The sequence below is a fragment of the Myotis lucifugus genome, unplaced genomic scaffold (assembly GCF_000147115.1).
Source record: "Myotis lucifugus unplaced genomic scaffold, Myoluc2.0 scaffold_134, whole genome shotgun sequence".
NCBI lineage: Eukaryota > Metazoa > Chordata > Mammalia > Chiroptera > Vespertilionidae > Myotis > Myotis lucifugus.
Genome location: NW_005871182.1, coordinates 1,253,617 through 1,281,451, shown reverse-complemented (window position 1 = coordinate 1,281,451; position 27,835 = coordinate 1,253,617). Strand labels below are relative to the sequence as shown.

The window sequence follows — 27,835 nt, the reverse complement described above, 5'->3', positions numbered from 1 at the left end:
AGAAAAATCTTCCCTAGAGCTGCCTGCCAGGCTCTCCACATTAAGTCCCTTTGTGAGATTGGCCAACAGGAGGCTGAAAAGGCAGTATCGGGTGTTTTCATCCTCAGTTTGGGATGTGTGTATCAGAGATTCATTTTAAGCATTCAAATATGCTTGCTGTAGAAAGTCCTTCCAGAAAGGCCCAAGCAGTTGTTAGTTGGTAATGAGGATCATTTACCTAATGTAAGTGACAAAACTGATACATTGATTGCACTAAAGAAACTGACAGGATGAAGTGTTACTGATACAGAGTCTTGTGGAGAGTTTTCTCCAAATTAGAAATGTATTGGTCTTATTTTTCTGAGTTGTAAAGCAGGAGAGCAGCATCAAATTTTTTTAAAAAGGGTCCACCAAGGAGAAACCAAGATGGCGGCATAGGTAAACACTAGAAATTGCTGCCTCGCACAACCACTTCAAAAATAAAACTAAAAGACAAAACGGACATCATCCAGAACCACAGGAAGGCTGGCTGAGTGGAAATTCTACAACTAGAAGGAAAGAAAAAAGCACACTGAGACTCAGAGGAGGTGCGGAAGTAAAGTACAGAGGTACAGAGGCGCACATGAAAAGGGCTGCCAACTGAGGACGCGGTTGTCTTTTTCAATCGGGAGGGAGTCTCAAGCTCCCAACGGCTCTGAACTCCAGTTCCGGGTGAGTCTCTGGGGACCCAGACTCATACGGGAAGAAACTGGACTGTCTGGCATCGGTCAGAACTCGAGGGCAGCTTTCTCTCAGAGGTGCTTGCAACGATTACCAGGACACTGAGACACGGGGCCTCTTAGGGTAGGACTGAGGATCAGCCATAGCTGTTTGCTCCACCCTGTTGATTCCCTGAGACCCCACCCCACCCAAGCTGTGAGCAGAGGCTTTTGCATATGAAAGGCCTGGCCCTTGGCAATCTGAAAATTACCTAACAAACTGCAGCTGGGTCAGAGAGACCCAGAACTTCCAAAAGAAGGCCCAAGGCCCCACAGCAGCTTGCACTGCTTCACAGCTGGGCCTCATCTAGGCACCTCCAAACCCCAAACAAAGAAGAGGAATCTGCAGATTTCTCCATAGCTCCTGCTGGGTAGCCTCAGGCAGAGGCTAAATTAGCACCTCCTTAGAGATCCAAGAGCCAGTGTACCCAGTGGTCAGAGTGGGACCATCCAGATTACAACTCCTCAGATCCATAAGGGACACACTCAGGGGGCAGACTCAGTGAGCACCAAAGCCCCACTGAAGCAAGTCTTGCCCCTAAGGGTGTCTCCAGCACAGAAGTTCTCCCACTGTAGACACAGCTTGTCCTCACAGCCAATTGGCCTGGAGGTCAATTCCTCCCAGTGATACCTACAACAATCAAGGCTTAACTACAACAAGACTGTGCACACAGCCCACAAAGGGGTGCGCCAAGAGTGTCCACCTCAGGTAATTGGGGAGGCTGAGCCACTGGGCCCTATAGGACACCTAGCACAGAAAGCCACTCTATCAACACAGGGAAGCATAAAAAATGCAGAGACAAAGAAACAGGTCACAAATGACAGAAATGGAGGAAAGCAAACTACAGGATATAGAGTTCAAAACCACACTTATAAGGTTTTTCAAGAATTTCCTAGAAACCGCCAATAAACTTAGTGAGATCCTCAAGAAATCTAGTGAGACCCTCGAGGATATGAAAAAGGACCAACTAGAAATTAAGCATACACTGACTGAAATAAAGAATATTATACAGAGTTCCAACAGCAGACTAGAGGATTGCAAGAATCAAGTCAAAGATTTGAAATACGAAGAACCAAAAAACACCCAACCAGAAAAAAAGAAAAGAAAAAAGAATCCAAAAATATGAAGAAAGTGTAAGGAGCCTCTGGGACAACTTCAAGCATACCAACATCCGAATTATGGGGGTGCCAGAAGAAGAGAGAGAGCAAGATATTGAAAACCTATTTGAATAAATAATGAGAGAAAACTTTCCCTACCTGGTCAAAGAAATAGACTTACAAGTCCAGGAAGCGCAGAGAACCCCAAACAAAAGGAATCCAAAGAGGACCACACCAAGACACATCATAATTAAAATGCCAAGGGCTAAAGACAAAGAGAGAATCTTTTTTTTTTCTAATAAGACAAATTTTAATAGAAAAACAAATGGCCGATGTTTTATACGTTGCATTTTCTTCCCAGAATATCTAGAACAAGGGGTCACTTCATACTTTCATGCTAGTTCAGCGCTGCAGATTGAAAACCAGTGTAGAAAACAGCCGAACCTTCCTCCCGCGACGCCGATCCGCTTGTGGCAGACTCACGCCTTCTCAGCCATCAGCACGGAGTCAAAAGCGATGGACAGGACTTTGCAGATGGCCTGTGCTTGTTCCACGCTGCTGCACTGGTACACCCACAGGCTGACCTCCTCGTTGCTGGCATTGGTGGTCTTCAGCGCCAGCAGGCTTTTCCCCACCCCCAGGCCGTCGTCCTAGCACACCATCTGGATGATCAGGTAAAGGGCGTGCCTGTGCAGCACATCATACTGAGCGGGTGTGGATACTTTCATGCCGTACTTGGAAACGCCCATAATCACTTCTTCCTCCAGGGGAACGAAAGGCAGCTTCCCATCTTGCTGGGCAACATCTATATAATTTATCAGGTCCAGTGGTCCTTCCAGACTTTTTCCCTCAGAGAGTTTCAGTTTCTCAATGGCACCAACGTATCTTATTCGGAATTCCGCACAGGTGTCTGAGTTGTTGTTGCTTTGTCCTGAGCTTTTGGTGGAGTCCGTGTCGAGGCTGGCCACCATGCTGGACCGAGAAAGGCCCCCGAGTCTGGAGTCCACAGACTCACAGCCGCTGGCCCATCCCTGGGGTCGTCTGCAGTTGGACACCCACCGCCTCGCCGCCCGCACGGGGGCAGCCACTCCCGATCCCGATTCCAGTGCTAGCTTTTCAAAGAGAGAATCTTAAAAGCAGCAAGAGAAAAACAGTCAGTTACCTACAAGGGAGTACCCATACGACTGTCAGCTGATTTCTCAACAGAAACTATGCAGGCCAGAAGGGAGTGGCAAGAAATATTCAAAGTGATGAATACCAAGAACCTACAACCAAGATTACTTTACCCAGCAAAGCTATCATTCAGAATTGAAGGTCAGATAAAGAGCTTCACAGATAAGAAAAAGCTAAAGGAGTTCATCACCACCAAACCAGTATTATATGAAATGCTGAAAGGTATCCTTTAAGAAGGGGAAAAAGAAGAAAAAGGTAAAGATACAAATTTTGAACAACAAATACACATCTATCAACAAGTGAATCTAAAAATCAAGTGAATAAATAATCTGATGAACAGAATAAACTGGTGAATATAACAGAATCAGGGACATAGAAAGGGAATGGACTGACTATTCTCGGGAGGGAAAGGGGTGTGGGGGTTGCGGGAAGAGACTGGACAAAAATCATACACCTATGGATGAGGACAGTGGGGGGGATAAGGGCAGAGGGTGGGGTGGGAACCGGGTGGAGAGGAGCTATGGCAGGAAAAAAGAGGAACAACTGTAATCTGAACAATAAAAATTTAATTAAAAAAATAAAAGGGTCCACAAAATTGGGTGAAGTCAAAGACCTTCATAGCTTAAAGATAGTTCTAGTTTTAATGAATATCCATTTTAAGTAGGAGGAAGCTGGGTAGAAGCGGGAGAGTTTTATTTCTATGGGAGATAAAGTCTGGTATTATGAACTGTAAATATCTCAAATAGAGAAACATTCATTCTTTGTACTTGATACATGATAAATAATAAATTTAAGGTGCTTCAATAAATTTAGTACTTCTTAAATGAGCAATGACATCCTTAAATTTATACATTACTAACACTTATAAATACATTCATGAAATACAGTTAAAACTGCAAATTTGACCACACAAAATGGATTATCTTTCCAGTCAGCATATGGTCCCTGTGTTGCAACATTTTCATGTTTAATAGCAAGAGGCTCTATCATTGTTTCTCCAGTGCCCTGGCAAAGTATACAACAGATCTGAACCAACTGGTATTTTACTCATGATCTTTAAAAAGAGAAATGCTTATAAAACACCAAAGGCATTTAAAATAAATTTTCAGTTATTTCTGTAAATCAAATTTGACCAAGAAGTTTTTAATATTTTAGCAGACTGAACTTATGAATAGCCTCCTACCCAGTTTAAAATATCCTGCTAAAGCAAACACAACAGGACCTTCTCAACATGCACACACTCACAGGCTCTGGATGCCTTTAACAAAATGAGATTTGCAGAGGCCAACCTGTCGCTTCTTACTTCTCCCTGATCTCATTCCAAACACCCTAGATATATTTCAGAGTTGATGACTTTCCTAGCTTTCACCATTACATTATGTTGCAGTTTTAGAATTGAGTTACACAACAATTTACTTTGTCAGGGAGATGTTTAGTTTAATACATGATGTGGCCACTTTTTAAATCACAATCTCTTTACCACTTTATGCTTTCTAAAAGCCTCAAACTCTTCTGCTAATCTAGTGTGATTAATTAATGATCCAGAACAACCAAGAAGCATGAGCACCAAGCAAATGGACTTTTTATGCCACCTTTGGGTTTAATTTTTCATTTCATTAGATTTTGCTAAGTGGTTTCAAAGTTGGTTAAACATTAGAATCTATGTGTACATCACCATTAGAAACAGTAGACATCTAACCATAGGACATTTTTTCTTAAAATCTAATTGCATATATCTTAGCAAACTCTAAACAGTTTCGTTAACTTACCCAAACTCTTTGTAACTTGACCTAGAATTTAAACACTCTTAATGATTTCTTTCCTGGCTTGCTGCATAAGTCTGTTACTTTTATACTTTAAGAAAAGAACTACTTTTATACTTTAAGAAAAGAACTTTCAAATTCCAAACTCACACATTCTTCAACCTGGCACTATAGATACAAAACATTATTTTCCTTTAGTCATTATATTCCAGACATCTGGTAAGCAAACATTTGTTTAAAAATAATTATAAATAGCAATATTAAATACTCCCTAAAGTCATGCCAAATTGTCAACAAGCTAAATCTAGCATAGTCTGAAACCAGATATAGCTGTGACCACTAAGATGCATTCATTCTTTTCCCTTTCTTTCATTTCCTCCTGCAAATTCCAACTGTAATACTCTCATTTGCAAATGAGTTTTGTTTTGGGTTTGTTGTTTGCTGCCTACACTTTGCCCTGCTTAATTTACTTTGCTCTAGTCACTACAGAAATACTAAAATCTTGTTTCTCTCCAATCCAAAATCTGTTCTCATTAATGGTTTGCATTTTCATGAAATCCTATTAAGTCTGCAAATATTTAATAGCCTACAATATGTAAGATACAATATGTAAGAAGCTTATAACTCATGTGAGAAAAGAAAATAGGGAAATGGAAAAGCTAAGAATGACAGACTTACATAGGAACACAGGCAAGAGGAGAGACAGGTTTGCAATGATAAAAATGGCTATAGCAGTGCAGAGTAGGTGGAAATAAAGATGAAGTGATCAGGAAAAGAGAATATGGGTCTGTGTGGCACTGGAAAAATCAGAGGTCTAATATGAATCTCTGTAAGGCAAGAAGTGAATGTTCCAGATGGAACTATAGAAAAAAAAAAGGCGGCAGCAAATAATACTCTATTGGCGTTTAATTTAATCCTCACAACTATCCAATAAAGCAGTACAACTTCTTAAAAATTGAGATGTAATTTGATGTGGTATTAATTTCAGGTAGATGACAAAATAATTCCATATACGGGTGGGCAAAAGTAGGTTTATAGTTGGTTGTATGGAAAATAATGTAAGAAAAAATTCTGTTTCATATTATAAACCTACTTTTGCCCACCCCGTATGTGTATATAGCAGTGATTTTCAAGCTTTTTCATCTCATGGCACACGTAAACTAATTACTAAAATCCTGCAGCACACCAAAAAATAAATTTTTTGCTGATCTGACAAAAAATAGGAATAATTTTGGTTCATTCACACCAGACAGCTATTGTGTTGTCATTTTTTTATTTGACAATCTAAGGAAAAAGAGGTCAATGTCCCTGACTAAATAATCAGGTACTGCATGTTTTAAACATTCTTGCAGCACACTGGCTGAAAAATCACTGGTATATAGTGAAATTATCACCACAATATGTCTAGTTAACATCTATCATCACACCACACAGTTACAAATTTTTTTCTTTTCTTATAATGAAAATGTGTAAGATCCACTAGCTCAGTAATTTTCAAGTATAGAGTATGGCATTATCAATTGTAGTCACCATGCTGTACATTATTCCCAGTCCTTTATTATGACTAGAAGTTTGTGCTTTTTTACCACTTTCATCCATTTTGCCAACCCTTTAACCCCTGGCCTCTGGCAACCACCAATATGTTCTCTGCATCTATGAGTTTACTATAATGTTTTTTTGTTTAACTCCACATATAAGATCATATGTATTTGTTTCTCTCTGACTGACTTCCCTAACGCCCTCTATGTCTATCCATATTGTCACAAATGGCAGGATTTAATTATTTTTTATGGCTAAATAATATCCTATATTGTGAGGATATTTTTTATGGCTAAATATATCCTATATACCACTTTTACTTATCAATTCATCTATCAATTCACAATTAATTTGTTTACATGTTTTGGCTATTGTAAAGGTTAGAAATAGACTACCATATGACCCAGCAATTCCACTGCTAGGTATTTGTCCAAAGAAATTTAAAACACTAATTGAAAAGATATATGCAGCATTATTTACAATAGTCAAAATATGGACACAACCTGAGTGTCCATCTATAGATGAATGGATAAAGAAGAGGTGGTACATATATATAGGAATATGAATCAACCATAAAAAAGAATGTAATTTGTGACAAAATGGATGGACCTAGAGGCTATGTTAAAAAGAAAATACCATACAATTTCACTAATATGTGGAATCTAAAAAATAAATGAACAATGCAGAAAACAAATTCAGGCACAGGGCTATAACGTACAGCATAGGGAATATAGTCAATAGTATTGTAATAACTTGTGGTGTTAGGTGGATACTGGACTCATCAGGGCAATCACTTCATAAGCTATATAAGTGTCTAATCACTATGTTGTACACCTGAAACTAGTAATATTGTATGTCAACTGTAATTGAAAAATAAATATATAAAAAGAAAATACCAGTACTTCATATAATGCTTAAAATCAATGGGTATTCAATTTGCATTTACCTCATCAGCACAAGCCAGTTTCTGGCCTAAATTACCACAAGCATGACATGCAATAAAAAGTTACTGAACTATCATTCTGGCTGGTGTGGCTTGTTGTTCCAGACACTCAAAGGTTGGTGGTTCGATCCCTGGTCTGGGCATATACAGGAGGCAATGAATCAATGTCTGTCTCTCTCTCTCTCTCTCTCTCTCTCTCTCTCTCTCTCTCTCTAAAAATCAAATATGTCCTAAAGTGAGGTTTTAAAAAATAAAAAAGTTACTGTTGGTCCCTCTGGAACCATATCTACTTCCTTGAAAACAATTTTATTATCTCTTTCTACATAAAATGTTTCAAAAAGAGATTCAAATAAAGTAATCTGCTATGATCCACTAAGAAAAAATGGGAATGGCTTTAATGCATCAGTGGAGTTTATTCAGTAAGTTATTCTTTCTTAGGTGGGTATATCCATCCCATATAAAATGAACAACTTAATTTGTGAATAACCTACCGAATCCAGGAACACTTTTGAGACTGGCTTTGAGGCACACCTTCTCCAACCTGAGGTAGCTGTATCTCATCAAACAATTCCACAGGAACATCCAGTCCATTCTTGTCCGATGATTCATGATAATAACACTTCTTTCTCCAGGAACAAATGCATCCCCTGTTATAATCACTTTTACACCAAATAAGGTTTCCAGCAATGCCTATGGCAAAAACAAAACATATAACAAATTAAAGTTATGGTTTCCCATGAATCTTCTATATTGATCCAGAAGAATGAGAATATGAAGACACCAATTCTATTTTTAGTTTTACTAATTTAAGTTTCTGGCAGTTTCCTAACTAAAAAATGCTAACTTTCCTGGGGTAAGTTTCCTCAACGTGAAGGCCATAACAAGAGAAGGAAGGCCATTTCATAACACTAAAGGGATGGATACAGTAAGAGGATATAACTCTGGTAAATATATAGGCACCCGATGCAGAAGCACCCAAATACATAAAAAAACTTCTGGAAGATATCTAGGGAGAGACCGACGGCAACACAATCATACTAGGGGATTTTAATACCCCTTGACATCACTGGATAAATCCTCTAGACAAAAAATCAGCAAAGAGCCCTAACCGGTTTGGCTCAGTGGATAGAGCATTGGCCTGTGGACCAAAGGGTCCCAGGTTCAATTCTGGTTAAGGGCATGTACCTTGGTTGCGGGCACATCCCCAGTAGGAAGTGTGCAGGAGGCAGTTGATTGATGTTTCTCTCTCATCAATGTTTCTAACTCTCTATCCCTCTCCCTTTCTCTCTGTAAAAAAATCAATAATATATATATATATTTTAAATCAGCAAAGAAACAGCAATCCTAAATGACTCACTAAATCAGATAGACTTAATCGACATCTTTAGAACATTTCACCCCAAAGCTACAGAATATGCGTTCTTCTCAAGTGCACATGGGACATTTTCAGTAAAGTCTCTTCAAATTCAAGAAGATTAAAATCATATCAAGCATCTTCCCAGATCACAATGGCATAATATTAGAAATAAACTACAGTAAAAACAATCAAAACAATTCAAACACTTGGAGGCTAAATAGCATGTTATTAAACAACCAGAGGCCCAGTGCACAAAATTCTTGCACTGGGGTTGGGGAGAGGGTCCCCTCAGCCCAGCCTGCACCCTCTTGCAGTCCGGGAGCTCTCAGGGGATGTCTGACTGATGGCTTAGGCTGGACATCCTTAGCGCTGTCGTGGAGGTGGGAGAGGTTTCCGCCACCACTGCTGTGCTCACCAGCTTTGAGCCCGGCTTCTGGCTGAGTGGCACTCCTCTTGTGGGAGCGCAATAACCACCGGGGCAGCTCCTGCATTGAGTGTCTGCCCCCTGGTGGTCAGTGCGCGTCATAGCGACCGGTCATTCTGGCACACAGAAAATACTCAAATAGTTGCTGTATATTTTAATTAACTTTTCTGATGGCCAGCATATAGTAGATATAAAATATTTAGTAGAAAAGTATACTATACTATAGACTGGAGTTTTTGAAAGAGACACAACAGGTAATAAGAAAACCTGATTACTGATTTTAGTCCCCATTTAAATTTTCAAATAATTTACATGTAATAAATTTACTAGCTAATATTTGACTTTACTATTATTTGACTTCCCTATTAATGGAGAGAAAACTGGTCCTATGCAGATAAGAAAATAAAAAGTTCCTTGGCAATATCATGAAAACTTTGATCAAACTGTATCAAATGTATTATGGTGCAGTCATAAAATGGAATATAATCCTATATAATAAAGAGGTAATATGCAAATAGACCATCACGCCCTCGCACAAAGATGGCCACCCCCATGTGGTCAAAAGATGGCCACCACAAGATGGCTGGCAGGGGAGGGCAGTTTGGGGGGGACCAGGCCGGCAGGGGAGGGCAGTTAGGGGCAATCAGGCCAGCAGGTGAGGGAAGTTGGGGGTGACCAGGCTGGCAGGAGAGGGTAGTTGGGGATGACCGGGCCTGCAAGGGAGGGAGGGCAGTTGGGGGGTACCAGGGCGGCAGGGGATGGCAATTAGGAGCAACTAGGCCGGCAGGGGAGGGCAGTTGGGGGCGATCGGGCTGGCAGGGGAGGGCAATTAGGGACAACAAGGTCAGCATGGGAGGGCAGTTAGGGGTGACTAGGCCAGCAGGGAAGGGAAGTTGGGGGTGATCAGGCCGGCAGGGGGGTAGTTAGGCATTGATCAGGCTGGCAGGGGAGTGGTTAGGGAGTGATCAGGCTGGCAGGCAGAAGGAGGAAGGGGCAATCAGGCAGGCAGGCAGGCGAGCGGTTGGGAGCCAGCAGTCCTGGCTTGTGAGAGGGATGTCCGGCTGCCGGATCGGGCCTAAACCAGCAGTTGGACATCCCCTGAGGGGTCCCAGATTGGAGAGGGTGCAGGCCGGGCACGAATTTTGTGCACTGGGCCTCTAGTACAATATGAAAATAAATGAAGTACCGTAACAATAATATGGTTAACACACAAGGATAATGTTGAGAAACAGAAGCAAAGGAAACAAAACAATACATACAATAAGTGTTCATACATAAAACTTTCTAAAACAGACAGGAACTAAGAAATTTTAAGGGTAAATAGATGGGCAGTAAAAGTATAAACAGCAAGGAAATAACTACCTTTCTAGTCAGGTTAGTGGCTATTTCTATCAGGTAGGAGGGTGTTGTGCTTAGGAAGCTAGGTAGGTAGCTTGCTGGAGGGCTAGCAATGCTTTACTTCATGACCTGGTTAACAGTTATACTTTAAAATTATTTATTAAACTGTGTGTTTATGTTTTATTAACTTTTCAGTATGTTTGCTACATTTCACACAAAAAGCTACTTTTTTAAAGAATACGATACAAAACAACACTAGGACTTCAACATAAGAATAAATAGGATTTTTTTAAAAAGGTTAAATGTTAGCTAAAGGAAAAATAATAAGTTAGAAATGTTATATGTCCAAAGAAGTACAGTGTTAAGATCTTAACAGAATTAAAAAAAAAGATCAGCCCTGGCAGGTGTTTCTCAGTGGTTAGAACATCAGCCCGCAAACCAAAGGGTCATGGGCTCAATTCCTGGTCAAGAGCAAGTACCTGGGTTATGGGGTTCACTCCCTACCCCACAACCCAGGGTGCATGAGGCAACCAGTAGATGTGTCTCTCTCCCTCTCCCTTCCACTCTCTCTGAAATCAATGAAAAACATATCCTCGGGCGAGGATTAACAAAAACAAAAGATCATTTGAGCTAACACAGCTATCGTTATCCCACAGGTCCCCATTAAGTTACTTTCCCTTGACTAAGATTCACATTAGGGCCTAGGTATTTAACCTGGCATTCATTAAACTCTAGAAGGATGGCCTTCAAGAGGTCAATAAATATGTACCCTTCTTGAAACTGTACACAGGTATGTTGCTAGGCAAAATGCCTATAGTTTTCATCAGATTTTCAAAACGGTCCATAAGCACTCAAATAATTATAACTCCAAAGTCTCTGGGAAGTTAAGTCCCTATGTAGAAGACTTCAGTAGAGAGAATCATGACAGAGACTTCTAGGCTTGGACCCATAGTAAGAAATATCTCTTTTTCTACTTGTAAATATAAAGGACCATCAACTACCAAAATGAATCACTAAATTGTATGTGTTGGCCAAGAGTATATGTGTGACTTTGCCATCCAAGGTTAATTTGGATCAGCTCCCTGCTGCTTTGCAAAGAACTGAAATGCAGGATATCCTTTCCTTAACTGGTTAGAAAGAGGAAGCTGACTATTAATTGTGTCGTACTATAGAAAAGAGTTTCACATTTTAAGCCCATAAACTCAAAACCTCAACTCTAACCTTTTATGTGCAATTTCTAATATATGTTTTCTATGGATCCCAAAAACAATATTTTGCTTTTAATTATGAAAAATGTCAAAATAAAAAATTCCAGACTATTTGTCCAGGAGCATATCAATGACATTTTCTCTCTTACCATCTAGCACTCTATCAGAATGTGCCTGAAAGTTATATATAACCTTTTAGGCAGCTTAGATCTCAAGCTCACATTAATCATTTTTAATACCAGACAAGACATATCCAGTCAACATTATTTCCAGCTCCTGCAAGGCAGAATAACAACTACATGACACAAAGATATAGCTGTAAAGTGTATAAAGGACTCCAGAATTCAAATAATCCAGATTAAATGCTAAAACAAAAAGACACTGTTCTAATATTTGTACTATTTCTATTTCATATTTGTACTATTTCTTCAGCAATAAGAAAATAATCTTGTAAAATTTTATAATGCTGTATTTCTTCTGTTGAACTAAGAACTACAACTCTCATGACTTTTACCTAATTGGGCGAATATTTCTCCTAGAATTAGAAATATAGGAGCAATTACTGAGGATCTTTTATGTACCACTATTTACTACCTCTAAGAGTTCCACCATGTATAAAACATTACAAGGAAAGGTTCCCCTCATGATCACAGAATAGATTTTGCCATGTCCTATGCTCTCATTTATCATTCCAATGTGATTATTATTTCTGTGAACAATAATTAGTCTAAGTGCATTTATCCTAATTTATTTTTAGTAAAAACTTATTTTTAACTGTTTGGGATTGCTTAAAATAAAGTATACCTACTATGGCGGGAAATTACTAAATTTCTCCTAGATAAAAAATGACCTATTTGCTTCAAAATAAAAACTCCTTTAGTATCTTATAAAAATATGAAATAAACAGTCATAAAAGACACCTTGACAGTTTTTCTCCATTTCTTTGAACAGAGATGTATACTATCTCAAGACAATAACATCAGTTTTCTGTAACCTACCTGATGTCAATAAATTTCTTAACTGGAAGACTCTCTGCCTGATAGGCTATTACCAGTGAGCAAGGCACTGAGTTAAATAGCTGGGTAATAGAAGTTTTTCATATACATACCGATATAATACTACGGTGGTAGTTGAATTTTGCCTTTATGTTAAGTTCTCGAATCAGGTAATAAGGCAAAAGTAAGGAAGAGATGAAATTACATTTGAAAATCTCATAGGAAGGTGCCTCACAAATGACCAGCACCTTTGAATACTGGACCAGATTAGTTTGCTGACCGCCAGATGAAGTGATTAGTTTACTTGTTTTAAACACGTGAATCATACTCAGCACAGGACCACTCACATTTTCCATTTCATCTCACATGAAGTGGAGGTTCAGGAGGTATCCTATATTTAAAAAATTCTTCTCTCTCCACTTTTCCTTCACCCATCCTAGTATATGTAATTGCAGTTGTTTAATGTAATTCTGTGGTAATAACAATGGTACTGGTAGTAGTTAGCAGCAGCTATGACAGAATTTGTCCAGTAAAATCCAGCATTTTTTCCAGAACAATATACTTTAATTATGTGCATGACTGCTCAGAAAAAAAAAAAAAGACTACTTTTCCCAGATTCTATTACATCTTTTACCTGTTTTCACCAATGGGTGAGCAAGAGAGATATGTGCACCTTGTAATTCACTGATCTAAAGGAAACATGCTCTGGACTTCCTCCCATTCCCACTGACTATAGAGTGGGACAAAAAAACGGCAGTGACCAGACTTGACCATAAAGAGGAGGATATTATGCCAGGCTGGGTAGAAGGAATCTTCAGCCCTTAAATGACATTAGGGAGCAGAGCTACCCTGTCAACCTGGACCTGAAGATAAATAAAGTTCTACCTTATTCAAGCCACTGTATTTTGAATTTCCTTTGACAGTAATTTAGCCTGCCCCTTAAAATGAATATAGGAGCAAACATTTGCTGAATAATTTACAAAGCCTGTATTATCACCTCATTTAGTTGTCGCAATAACTCTCTAAGACATGTAGATAGAATTAGAACCTCCTTTTTTACAGAAGAAGAAAGAGAAATTTAGAGAGGCTAAGGAGCTTAGCCAAGTTTAAATGACTAGAAAGTTGTAAGGCCAATCCTGAAACCAAATGTGTGTACCAATAAGCACTCTGCTTATAATGGCTTTCCAAGGAAATCTGAATGACACTGTAAATCATTACAATTACAATGATTTCTACCAAGGTATATAAGAAAATTCTCAAGAGTCTGAAGGTTTTGGTAGAGAGGTTTTGCCAAAATCATATTCACAATATACTGTGGAAAACTGATGACATTAAAGAAAATGAAGTGTAGGAGCAAAATATGACTATTACCAAAAAAATTATTTACCTCTAAATGTTTTTTTTAGAATTCTATATACAATGCTGACTCTGGAATGGATATCAGAGATTATCTACTCTAACTTCCTTATTTTACAGATGATAAAACCTGAGAAAAGTTAAACATTTTCAAAATGAAATTTCTCTGGTTTTATTAATGACTACAAATGGGATTATTTAATATATAGACAGTTTGTAGATGACTTTTTAGAAAAACCTACTCGTGATAATTTTATGTGAAATGAAAATATGCTTATTTTATTTGACATAAATATTTTATGGAGAAATACTCACTTTGTAAATAAGCGAGTGATAGTGGCTACGCAATACCAGAAGACGGATATTTTATATTAAATGGTATGTATGAGGGCTATAATGAAATATTGGCTTTGTATTTTTAAAGCTGATTTAAAAATCCAACTCTAAGAATTCATGGCCTGGAAAGTCAACTTCTGACCTCTAACAAGGGAAGTAGTCTTTCAGCCAAATGAAAGCCAGAAAAGAAGGTGGCTGTGTAAATGTACAGTTTGAAAAATTTTAGGTATAAGGACTATTACCTCCACAAGGACAGAGGTCATATCTGTCCTGCTTGTCATTACATCCTAGCAAAATGCTTGGTACATGGTGGATACTTAATAGTTGTTGGATGAATCTTCAGGGATCCTGCTGACTACTTGCAATAAACAAAAGTTACAACAAAACATCCTTCTAATTCCCTGGCCAGTGTGGCTCAGTTAGTTGGAGTGTTGTCCTGTGCACCAAAGGGTCACGGGTTCAATTCCTAGTCAGGGCACATACCCAGATTGTAGATTCGATCCTGTCAAGGTGCATATGGAAGGCAACCGATCGATGATTCCCTCCCTCTCTCTCTAAAAAATAAACAAAAATCCTTCTATTAAGAAAGGAAAAATAAATTTGCCTAAAAGAATAAGAAGGATCCATACAAATATTCAATGCAAAGTATTTCCTACAGGAAAGAAAAAAAAAAAAAAAGGGTGACCGCTGCTTCCAGCCCAGACAAAGTAAATGATAGTAGACTTACCACCCAGTTGACTTAAAGAAAAATATGGTCACATAATAAATAAACAGTTGAAGAACTTCAAGAAAGTAATGAAACCAACAAGAAACAATAAATTCTAGGATTTTAAAGTACACTATTTTATACAGAAATCCACTATGTAAGGAAAACAGCAGGAGAAAGGGTTAGTGACCTTGGTTATCCTGTGTGACACTACAAGAAATCTAATATATTATATTATAATATATACACACACACACACACACACACACACACACACACAGACACACATACATATATATGTGTGTCTGTGTGTGTGTGTGTGTGTGTGTATAACTGTAGTCCCAGAAGGAGAGAATTGAGCAGAAAAAGCTAGATGAATTAATGGGCCAATGTGGAAAAAAACTAACTAACATGCAGATCTAAGAAGCCCAATAAACACAATAAACTACACATAAAGAAAAATACATTTAGATATATGTATCATGATCAAACTGCTAAATAAAAACAAAGAGAAATCTTAAAAGCAATCAGAGATAAATGACCCATAAGACAGTAGAACTTTAAAGTATGAAAAGAAAAATTTTATAGCCAGCAACACTATGCTTCAAAAGTGAAGGCAAAATAAGGAAAATTTCAATTAAATGAAAACAATTCAGCTACAGGAGCCCTCACTACAAGAAAAGCTAAAGGAAGTTCTTTAGGCTGGAGGGAAAAAGGACTAGATGGAAACTGTAATATACATAAAGAATAAAGAACACTAGATATGAAAAATATTTAAATAAAGACTATTTTTTCTTCTAGTTTCTTTAAAAGACATGACTATTTAAAGCAAAAAATTATAACATTGCATTATGGAGGTAATTATGTAAGTAGATGTAATACAAACATGTCAAACTCAAAGGCCAAATAAACAAGGTTTAAGTTTATGTGGGCTGCAAAAAAAGCTTCAATTTTCATAGAAATGTAGGTTTATTTCGATAGAGACATGCTGAATACAAAGGGCTGAAATAAATGAGTAATCGTTCACATAAAATAATAGAACATTTTAACAAAAATTAATATTTTTCTCGAACATTAACTTACCAGACACTGAATAACAGCACAAATTAATAAGCGTAACACAAATAAACCTATTTTTCTTGTTCTCCAAAAGCGAAATATTTCCTGTTGCACACACCAAACAAGTCAGTCCAAGACTAATGACGTGGCAATCGGGTGCTAAAATATTCGCTGCTAGTATTACTGGAGAGAAATGGTGCACCTGTGCGTAAGGCGTGTAAGGGAAATGAATGCAACATGATTATAGTAATCAGTCATTAGCGAACGTTGTAGTTCATTATTAATAATTATGTATAACAGGATATCGTAAAAATTAAGTCATGAAATTTTTATTAAAATGTTTCTTACCTACCATTATATTGGCTGGGCCACAAAAATATTCATTGTGGGCTGCAAACCCACGGGCCAAGAGTTTGACATGCTTGATGTAATATCTGATAACGCAGTATAAAGGATGTAAGAATAAATGCATTACACTATTACAAGGTTCTTGCATTTTATAAGATGCAGTAAATATTAACTCTAAGTGGACTGTAATACACTAATGTTGCATTAGGTAATTTTTAAACCATAATTTAAAAAATTATGTGAATATAATTTTCTTTCAAAAATAGAGGAGAGAACGTTGAATGTTTTATGAAGCCAGCTTACTCTGATACCAAAGTTTGGGAAGTATGACCTTGAAACTTCTTTATGTTTGTCTACTCATCCAACAAATATTTTACTATGTACCTTGTTTCAGGCATTTCAGCAACCTATGTCCTTTGCTTCTCTACCAAAAGAGAAGGCTTTCTATGACTATTTCTTGCCAACTTTCCTCTCCACTGTGAGCAAATCATCACATTACTGAGACTAATTTATATTACTAGTTATCCATTTCTCAGATATTTTTCCTCTAAGTCAGGCATTCCCTAGCTCAAAGTAACTCCAAACCTCCCTCTGAAACAATCAAGAGGTATCTGTGAACTTCTTGCCACTGAAGAGTTGTTAAGGCTCCATGTGAGTCTGATCAATCCTATCACTTAAGGCTCTAATGGCAGCAGACAGTCTCGATTTAATCTTATCTGTGCTTAAATAATTTGCTTCTGTGTGTGACCTTGGGCAAATTATTTAATTCTCAAAGCTTCTATATCCTGTTCTATAAAATGGGGACAATGGTGGCACCTGAAATGAAGCCATCCTCCTAAACCCAGTAGCTGCCTCAAAAGTGGTCAGCCGCTCTGATCATCCTTATCCTGGAATTTTTACTTTGACTTTTCCTTTCAACAAAATCTTTTCATTCTTCTCCTTATAACGGAATTAAATATGCAATCACACCACAATTGTTTAGTACCTACCAGTATGCTGTCCCTTTCCCTATGCCTGTAGAACAGACAGCTTTAAGTGCAAATACAGAAGAGAAGAGGAAGGAAGGACAGAAAGAGGCAGGGGGCTACTTCTAGTTAAACAGTATCACATTTCATAAGACAAATATCTATAATTTAAAACAAATTAATCCTGTAAACAAGGAACAAATTAATTTCAAAAATTATCCATCAGAGGATTCCTTTTTAAATATGAAAAGAAGGGTACACTGTAAATGATTTATTAAAATTAAATTTACAGGAAACTTTTAAGAAATAAAAGTTCCATCAAGGTAGGTATACCACCACTGCGTCTGGAAATATTTCCCAATCAATCTCTACCTGAGAGGTCCATACCATCAGCACGATACTCTCCTCTCTCCTAACATAACAATGGCATCTGCTTGAGGAGATATAGACAACTCAATTCAAAAAAGGCAGGTAAAGAAGACCCTTCAACAAATGAAGGAAGAGGATTCCTTTCTAGTTCTCCTGTTTGAGTATAACACCCACCATAACAAGTAAGTAAACCAGTAAGAGTAAGTTCTAGGTGTTGCTCAGGAAAAAGAAAGAACATAACACTCACGAAGGATAAACAGCCTATTCAAGGTAAGGACAACTGCATACATGTCCATTTTCAGAGAAGGCTGAAGCCTCTGCAGTCCCAGACAAGAGAGGAGTCTGGACTGGAATCCTCCTGGGAGTCCCCAGCTCAGGATCAGAAGGAATACGCTCACAACAGCATTCACTGACCTTGCAGAGATACCTGGCAGTTCCAGGAATCCACTACACATTTTGTATGTACTTTCACCTTACAGATGTTGTTGACCTAGCCCACAGATAGGAAACCACTTTATCCCTAAATTCCGTGGTTATTGGGAAGAATTAAAGCAATGACATCAATATCAGGAGTTTAAAAAATATTTATCTAAATCTTAATTTTTGTTTTGTAAAGTAAATGGAAATGCAAAATTGGTGATGCAAAATTGATGATGCAAATATTCTTCAATCTGTATCTTTAGATTTGTATATTTTGCTATATTTAAAGCATATCTCAATGAAGAAAATTTGAAATTAAAATATGCCTCAATTAGATGTTTTACTTCGAAGGACAATTATTTTTCTCTCTAGTTTTTGTATTTCCTTTAAATTCTAATGCACCTCTTATATAACAGGAAAGACTTAAAGCTAACATTTGACTAAATCTGACTCTAACAAAATAAAAATCTATAGGTTGGGCCACTTTGATAGTCTCCTTCTGTGGTGTGTAACTTACCACTGGAAGTGTGAGCCAGGTTGCCACAAGGCGGTTGCTGATCCAGCGATACCAGGATGGGTTTACAAGCATCAAAGGTAAAAAGGGACCCAGCATGAAAATGCTTCCAAAAAAGCTTCCCCAAAATAGAGTGAGTATGAAGTAAATCCCTTTCCATGACACCATGATTCTGAAAGATGTAAAAAGGAAAGGTATATTTCGTTAATATATGTAATTGTTCAAATTCAATTTCAGAATGATGTATATAATAATCTTTAATTAGAGGGCTACAGCAAGCATGCCAAACTCAAAGGCCTACACAGGCCAAATAAACAAGGTTTAAGTTTATGTGGGCCACAAAAAAACAAAAGCTTCAATTTTCATAGAAACATAGGTTTATTTCAATAGAGACATGCTGAATACAAAGGGCTGAAATGAATAATTGTTCACATAAAATAGAACATTTTAATAAAAATTAATATTTTTTAAATTAACATTTTAATAAAAAGTTAATATTTTTTCTTGAACATTAACTTACCAGACACTAAACAACTGCACAAATTAATAAGCAAATAAACCTATTTTTCTTGTTCTCTAAAAGCAAAATATTTCCTGTTGCACACACCAAACAAGTCAGTCCAAGACTAATGACGTGGCAATCGGCTGCTAAAATATTCACTGCTAGTATTAGTGGAGAGAAATGGTGTGCCTGCGCATAAGGCACCTAAGGGAAGTGAATGCAACATGATTATAGTAATCAGTCATTAGTGAACGTTGTCGTTCATTAATAAACCTATATAATAAAACTCTAATATGCTAATCAACTGAACAACGGAACAACCAGCAGAATGACCAGTTGCTATGATGTGCACTGAGCGTCTGCCCCCCAAACCCCCAAGAGGGAGGCGACCCGCAGTGGTGATCGGGGGGTGGGCCAGCCAGCGGGTGGTGCCAGGTCGCCAGCCAAGGTGGGTCCCAGCGGGGGGGGGGGGAGGGAGGGGCGGTCGCTTCCCCTGCCGGTTGCCCCAAAGAGCCACCCTGATCACTGGCCAGGCCTAGGGACCCTACCCTATATTTTGGGAACAGTCCCTTAGATTTAAAAATTAAAACCTGGCAAGGCTACTCTAACACTGAAAAAAAAAAAAAAAACAGGATGATGCAGCAATGACATGCATGGACTCTGGCTTGCACATTTTGTGGTCAGCCCTGACACTTACAACTGTGTGACAAAGCCAATTACTTAACTTCTCTCTGCTTCAGTTTTTCCACCCATAAGAAGGAGAAAATGGTACTACTGCCTCAGAAGGATCATGTTATGTACTACTTTTTATAATCAGGGCAAAAAAATGTAGCTGCCCATACAACAGCAAGATGCCTTTCACAAGTGTGAAAAGTATGGTCACTGGTGCATGCAGCGTCCAGGATTGCAGCAGGCTGGACTGAGAGACTCCTCCCCTGCATGAATTTCGTGCACCGGGCCTCTAGTTACTAGGTGTATTGGTTAATAATGTGGATTTTGTAATCAAAGAAAACATGATAATTTCAAGAGAAACATCAAAAGTGCTTTATTCAAAGTAATGTGCATCACTAGCTACACATTTCCCCCATCTTTCAGGTAATTTGTGGATACTGTCCCAATAGAACTTTTCTTGTTTTGAGGTAAACCATTCAAAGACCCAATTTTCCACTTCTCCGTACGTTTTGAAGTGCTGCTCAGAAAGTGCGTGTGCCATTGATTGGAACAAGTGGTACTCTGAAGGAGCAAGGTCTGATGAATACAGCAGGTGGGTTAATACTTCCCAGGCAAAATCTTTTAACGTGTCTTTAACTGGTTTTGAAGTGTGTGATGTTGCATCATCATGAAGCAAAATTACTTTGCCGTGTCTTCTGGCACATTCTGGTCGTTTCACAATCAAGGTGTGGTTCAAATTCATTATTTGTTGTTGGTAGCAATCAGTATTAAGGGTTTCACCTGGTTTTAGAAGCTCATAATACACCACACCTTCCTGATCCCACCAAACGCAGAGCATTGTCTTCTTTCCAAAGCGATTTGGCCTTGCAGTCAATGATGGCTGACCTGGATCAACCCATGATTTTGTGCATTTGGGATTCTCAAAATAAATCCACTTTTCATCGCCAGTCACAATTTGATGCAAAAAAGACTTTCGTGCCTTTGAAGCAACATTTTACTGATGACTTTTTGGTTTTCCATTTGTCTTTCATTCAGTTGATGTGGCACCCACTCCCTTCCTTGAAAATCTTTCACATTGCTTGTAAATGATCGGAAATTGTTTGCTGAGCAACGTTTAATTGTTCTGCAAGTTGTTTTTGAGTTTGACATGCATCTTCATCCAATAATGCTTGTAACTGTTGGTCTTTAAACTTTTTTGGTTGACCTGGACATTCTTTGTCTTTCACATCGAAATCATCATTTTTAAAGTGTTTAAACCAGTGTTCACAAGTATCTTGAGATGGAGCATGTTCACCATAAGCTTCCCGAAGTATTCAGCAGCACTTTTCTTCAAAATAAAGTAATGAATTAAAACTTCCCGCAAGTGCTCTTTTTTTGGCACAAAATTCAACATTTTTAAGCATAAAAATATCTATGATATTAACACCTTCAGCAAATTTGACATATGAAGTTTTGAAGCTTGTTGTCAATACAAAAAAATAGCATACATATCAAATCGCATATATATCAACATATAGGTAACACCATCTACTGAAAAAAATCCGCATTATTAACCAATATAGCTAGTATGTATAACAGGATATTGTAAAAATTAAGTCACGAAATTTTTATTAAAATATTTCTTACACACTATTATATTAGCTGGGCCACAAAAATATTCATTTTGAGCCGCATGCGGCCCGCAGGCCGAGAGTTTGACATGCTTGGGCTACAGAATAGGCTCTGATAAAGGATATAAGAGCTTGAATACCATAGAGGTGACCCTCTTACCCTACTGGTCTAACAAGTTTTCAGTATGTTTGAAATTGATACTCTCAAAAGAGTAAATGTCTAACCTCCAAAAATGAAGCTGTCTAGTTTATAAAGCCTTCATTTTTTAATAGTTTATCAGTATTAACAAAAACCTATATATTTTCTTTTCCAGGATATTATCCAACACAAAATCTTAAAATATTCCCAAGTTTTTTATATTCTACTAGAACAAACAGACTTAATGAACTAAGAACTGCAGAACAGCTTCCTAAGAGTGACTATGCCTAAAAATGATGACAGTTATACAGTGTACTGAAGTTTTCTAATCTAGAAATGTTAATTATTTACATCAGAATCTCAAAGTAATATGTTTGGTCAATTACTCTTCAGCTGGCTTGTTCTGAGCTGAAAGGTTAAACAGAAGTCAGACTCCTCACTCTCTTTCCTAAACTATTTGCCAAAGGATTATAGTCAGCCTGCCATATCTGTGGGTTCTATATCTGTGAATTCAATCGCAGATAGAAAATATTCAGGGGTGATGGAATAATGCTGCTCTATTTCTAAAGTGTACAATGTAGTTAAGCCTATGATGGTCATATCGGTACAAAAATGTATAGATTTTATTTCTTGCCATTATTCCCTTAACAATTCAGTGTAACAACTATTTCCATAACATTTACATTGCATTTGGTATTTTAAGTAATCTAGGAAACATTTAAAATATATGGGAGAATGTGCACAGATTATATGCAAATGCTAAGCTATTTTATTTAAGGGACTTGATATCCTCAGATTTTTATATCCACAGGGGTCCAGAGAACTAATACCTATAGGTACTGAGGGACAGTTGTACTTTCATGGGTCCTCATAACCAGAAGAACATAATACTGATATTTTAAACTAAACTGTTGGAAACATAGTCTAAAATAATGGAACATTTGATTTTACAACCTAAACTATATTAGAGAAAATATATGGTTTACCTCAGGATAATAAAGCTATTGGAAATATTATTAAACTATGAAAATGATAATGACCTGAAATGTATATGTTAAAAAAAGATATTCCAGTGATCAAAACCTCTGAATATTTTAAAAGAATACAACAAGAAACAAATACAATTTCAAATGTCATAGTGCTTTAAAAAATGTCAGACAAACAACAAAACAGGTCAAATCTCTTAACACAGAATCTAGTTTACTTGGATAACACATATATTGCCAAATCTCTACCAACGCTTACAGATTAATCACCTATGTACAAAATGGTTCAAAGTACAAATAGAATAAGACCATAAGTGCTTAACAGTTTGTTCACACAGGGCCCAGAATTGTCTGTGTTCCTACCACCCTCAGCTTCGCTTCCTGAGGCTCAGGCCTCTTTGCATTAAAAGACATTATAGATGTACCTCTATAATGTCATGGATGGACCTGGAGAGCAGTGCTGGTATGCTAAGCAAAATAAGCCAGCCAGAGAAAGATAAATATCACATGATCTCACTCATATGTGCAATCTAATGAACAACATAAACTGATAAACAAAAATAGACCTAGACACATAGAAGCATCGGACAAATTGTCAAACCTCAAAAGAGAAGGCAGGGGAGGGTGGGCGGTGTAAGAGATCAACCAAAGAACTTGTATGCATATAAGCATAACCAATGGACACAGACAATAGGGGGGCCAGGGTGAGAGAGGTCAATGGGGAAAAAAGGGGACATATGTAATACTTTCAACAACAAAGATTAAAAAAAAAGACATAGGCAGCTTCTCTCCAGTCTATAGTAGGAACAGAAAAGGAACAGAACTTTTATTTATGTACTATTATTATATTAGCCTAATTTTTATAAAGAATAAACATGCATTACTTTATAATTTAAAATGTTTTAATTATAAAAATTTTAAGTCCTCTCTGGTTTGGCTCAGTGGGTAGAGCATTGGCCTGGGGACTGAAGGGTCCCGGGTCCGATTCAGGTCAAGGGCACATGCCTGGGTTGCGGGCTCGATCCCCAGTAGGGGGCGTGCAGGAGGCAGCCGATCAATGATTCTCTCTCATCATTGATGTTTCTATCTCTCTCTCCCTCTCCCTTCTTATCTGAAATCAATAAAGATATATTTTTAAAAAAATGTTTTTTAAATTTCTTTATTGGTTAAGGTATTATAAATGTGTCCTCATCCTCCCATTAACCCCCACCTCCCCCCGCACTCATGCTCTCATCCCCCTGTTGTCCGTGTCCATTGGTTTGGCTTATATGCATGCATACAAGTCCTTTGGTTGATCTCTTCCCCTTATCCCCACCCTCCCCTACTTTCCCTCTGGGGATTGATAGTCTGATCGCTGTTTCTCTGTCTTTGGATCTGTCCCTGTTCATCAGTCTATGTTGTTCTCTATATTCCACAAATGAGTGAGATCATGTGGTATTTATCAAAATTACCTTTGTTTTAATCCCAAATTAAATACTATCAGAAAAAAACAATCCTTGGGAATCAGCTGAGACAAATATATGAGACAAGTTTATGAGTTTCCCAGTTCTACTCCAAAATAAATAAGCAACATGTTGGTCTTGATTCAGATGCCAAAATCAAATACATGTAATAAAAGTGTAAAAACGAATGTCAATTATTGCATATATGCATATGTAATAACTAGAGGCCCCGTGCACGGATTCGTGCACCAGTGGAGTCCCTCGGTCTGTCCTGTGGGGATCAGGTCAAAACCAGCTCTCCGATATCCCCCGAGGGGTCCTGAATTGCGAGAGGGCGCTTCTCCGGTGATGCAACCTGGAATCGAGCTCCCTCCTCTCTGGTTCTGGGTGCGTCACCCAAGAACCGCAGCTGCTAAGTCAGTGCAGCTCGGCAGCTCCTGCTTTGAGCATCTGCCCCCTGGTGGTCCCTGCATGTCATAGCTACCAGTCGGTCACTTAGGTTTTTATATATATAGATTACTGCAAAATGATCACTTAGCAATGAAAATAAAAATGTTTTAACATATAGCTAAAATAATCACAGCTTGATTGAGTTATTCCACAATGTAAAAGAATTTAACTGTGTTCATTAATTAAGTAATTTAAGTCAAATGCTCTTTGTGTACCATTCTTGTAAACTAGATGAATATAAGTGAAATATTTATGAGCTATTAATTTCTTTCAAATCCAATACATATTTAAATCCCCAAATGCATGTTAATTTGCATGACCTGATTCTGATGAACATTTCTGCATTTTTCAGAATTTAATAACATAAACACATCTGTCTCGCCTGATAAAATGGTATGCTTTATTCCCCAAAGAGAACTGAATTTGTTTTCCTTTCAAGTCTCAAAAGACAGGCTCATAGCTAAATTTAACATTCAATTCCAGAAGCAAAGATTATGTCATTATTATCTCCTTCTCCTCTTACAATCTTTTATTTGTATTCTTATTGGCATTATCACGTCTTATTGTAAATCCCTTGAAATTCTTAGGAAACAGATAATTAATTAAAAATAAATTTGAAAGAATGTCACCATTAGTGACTTTATTCATCTTTACTTACTTTGCTAAATATTTTATAAAAGTCTATGCTAAAGTATAATGTCAGAAAATCACTAAAACTTTCATTTTAGAATTTATATTCAAGATATTCTGAAGACAAAAGGGTACTCCTTTAATAAGCAAAACACAAAAAGAAATTTTAAAAAAGTAAGCCAAACAGAGCTTAAAACATCTTTCTGGATCAATTAAGAATTCATAAGGCAGGCAAGGGAAGCTGAAATGATAATGTATAAAGTTTGCTCTGACACCTTTACCTATTTGGGAAAAGGACCCAAACAGTAACAGGAAAGGGACCAACTAGATCGGCGGTTCTAAACCTGTGGGTTGCGACCCTTTGGCGGTCGAATGACCCTTTCACAGGGGTCGCCTAAGACCATCCTGCATATCAGATATTCACATTACAATTCATAACAGTAGCAACATTACAGTTATGAAGTAGCAACGAAAATAATTTTATGGTTGGGTCACAACATGAGGAACTGTATTTAAAGGGCCAAAAGGTTGAGAACCACTGAACTAGATAGTTTCATACTTCCTAGAGCCGTACAAGAATACCACCTTCCTCCATACAAAAAGAAGGTACAAGGTAAGCAGGCATTCTCCTTAGAGAGAACTTAGACAAAATAAAACCACAGTTTACTTATATTTTGATAAAACACATGGGTCAGTTAAAGAGCAAAATGGAGTCAAACCTCAAATCTACCCAAAATAAAGCAGGGGATTTTCAGTAAACAAGATGGCTAACTCCCAGGGTTGAGGGGGAGGGAGTCCACTCTGCGATTTCTTAGAACTGTATAAAGGACATCAAGGGTTATATAAAAATGACACTAAGCTCTTGAAGTTTATAATGAGAGAAGAAATATCTGTATACTAGTAAATAGTCATAGTTTTCTAAACTGTTATGCAATTCTTAAAATGTACTTAAAAAGTTAACACATAAAAGAAAGTATGTCCTGTGTGATTCTATTTATCTACAGTTCAAAGCAGAGCAAGTATAAGGTAGACGTAAGGATAATGGTTATCCAGGAAGGGGTGGGTCAGGGTAGTGACTGAAAAGGCCACCAGGGGGCTTCAAGGGTTTTGGTAATGCTTTGTTTGAATTGGGTTATGGTTACACATGGTGTATTCACTTTATGAAAATTCACTAAGCTGTATACTTGTGATTTATGCACTTTTCTATATGTATGTTCTATTTCAAAAATACTTACAGAAAAATATTATGTATATAATAATTTAAACTGGGTACTTAATGAGCAATACAATTCGATATATGCAGTTTACGGGAAGAAAATACAAACTTATGAAGTCTTCAACCTCACTATTTTTAGAAAATGCAAATTAAAACAACAAAGCACCATTTTTTTTTCCCCACAGACTGGAAAAATACGTCTCAATTTTGTCTTTGATATTCTAAAAATCATTTGTTGGTGTCTTTGCCTTCACAGCTGGAGGCAGTAAAACTTTAGAGGGCAAACTGATAAGTAGCTATTATAATTTGAACATCATGAATTCCTTCTCAGCATCTACCCTAGAAAAATACTCAACTGCAAGTATAAAGAAGTTTCATTACAGCACTGTCTGTAACAAAAAAATCAGAAACATAAATGAACAGCTAAATAAAATGTGGTACATTCAATGTTATGAAACACTATGCAGCAGCTGGAAAGAATAAGGTCAAGCTATATTTTCGAACATGAACAGCTCTCCAAGATACATTGCTAGGTTAAAAATACATCATTTTGGAAGGGGTGAACCACATCCCCCCTACCAAAAACTGCCCTATACTATATGGTTTACTTATAGATAAATGTAAATACACATAAGTCTGCGTAGAAGGATTCACACCAATGGTATTATGGCCACTTTTATGAAGATGGAAGAGCTGTGACTAAGGATGGTGGTCAAAGAGGAAACAGATCTTTCTGTAATGTTTTAAAAAGAGAACATTTTCATATGATACATAGCACAAAAGAAAGAAGGGACAAGGGGAGAAAAGGAGGAGGGGAAGAAAAGCAGTTTAAGCATAGCCGAACTTTATCAGCTTACCAGCAATGCCAGTTATGCCTATTTTTCCATGATCCCATAATCAAAGTTAAAATGATTAAATGTTGAAGAAGAAATAACCCTACCTTGTGGCCAAATTACTCTTTGCCATACTTTGAACTCAAAGTAAATTTTTACAAATTAAAAACCACTGACGATGTAAACTGAAATATGAATGATAGAGTACCCTATGTAAACTGAAACACACCAGCACCCCCAAGGATCCTTGGCCTAAAAACAGTCACTTAAAAACATCATTCAATTTACTTCACAGTATTTATCTCTGTCAACTTGAAGTTTAAGCTCATGTTTTGTTTTCCCTAAACAGCCAATAAAATTTATAAGAACGAAGTAATAAAGGTACATAGACTGTCTAAAAGCAAATGAGGAGTTTATTGAAACTCTTCCTATATGTAAAGTAAGAGCCCAGGAATGTTCATTTCTGACTATACTGTTTTCTACTTTAGTTAAAAGCATACTTTTAAAAAGAGAAAAGGGGAAAAGTTAAAATATCTGTCTAAATTTACCAAGTTATTTCAATCATTTCATCTAAACAAAGAATGACTACCAATTAGAGTCATTCCACAGTCATTAAAAACTCATATATATTGAAGAGGAAATATAATCACAGAGAAATAAAGTAATTCCCTAAACACACACACACACACACACATATAACATTCGCA

The 27,835-nt window shown here is 37.4% G+C and overlaps 1 protein-coding gene across 5 annotated transcripts in view; it reads right to left on the bottom strand.

Annotated features, from left to right (window-relative positions):
• LCLAT1 (lysocardiolipin acyltransferase 1) overlaps positions 1-27,835 on the bottom strand; it is a 117,981-nt gene that overhangs the window by 57,375 nt on the left and 32,771 nt on the right. For 2 of the 5 annotated variants that reach the window (XM_006094341.3, XM_006094342.3), the window contains exons 2-3: positions 18,652-18,820; positions 7,745-7,943 (exon numbers count right to left, since the gene is read on the bottom strand). In XM_006094341.3, coding sequence (XP_006094403.1) covers positions 7,745-7,943; positions 18,652-18,816 — 364 coding nt within the window. In that variant the 5' untranslated portion in view covers positions 18,817-18,820. Of the gene's footprint in view, positions 1-7,744; positions 7,944-10,396; positions 10,418-14,509; positions 14,634-18,651; positions 18,821-27,835 lie in introns of those variants that run through there. The other 3 variants (XM_023758613.1, XM_014460560.2, XM_014460561.2) reach the window with 3 other exon arrangements.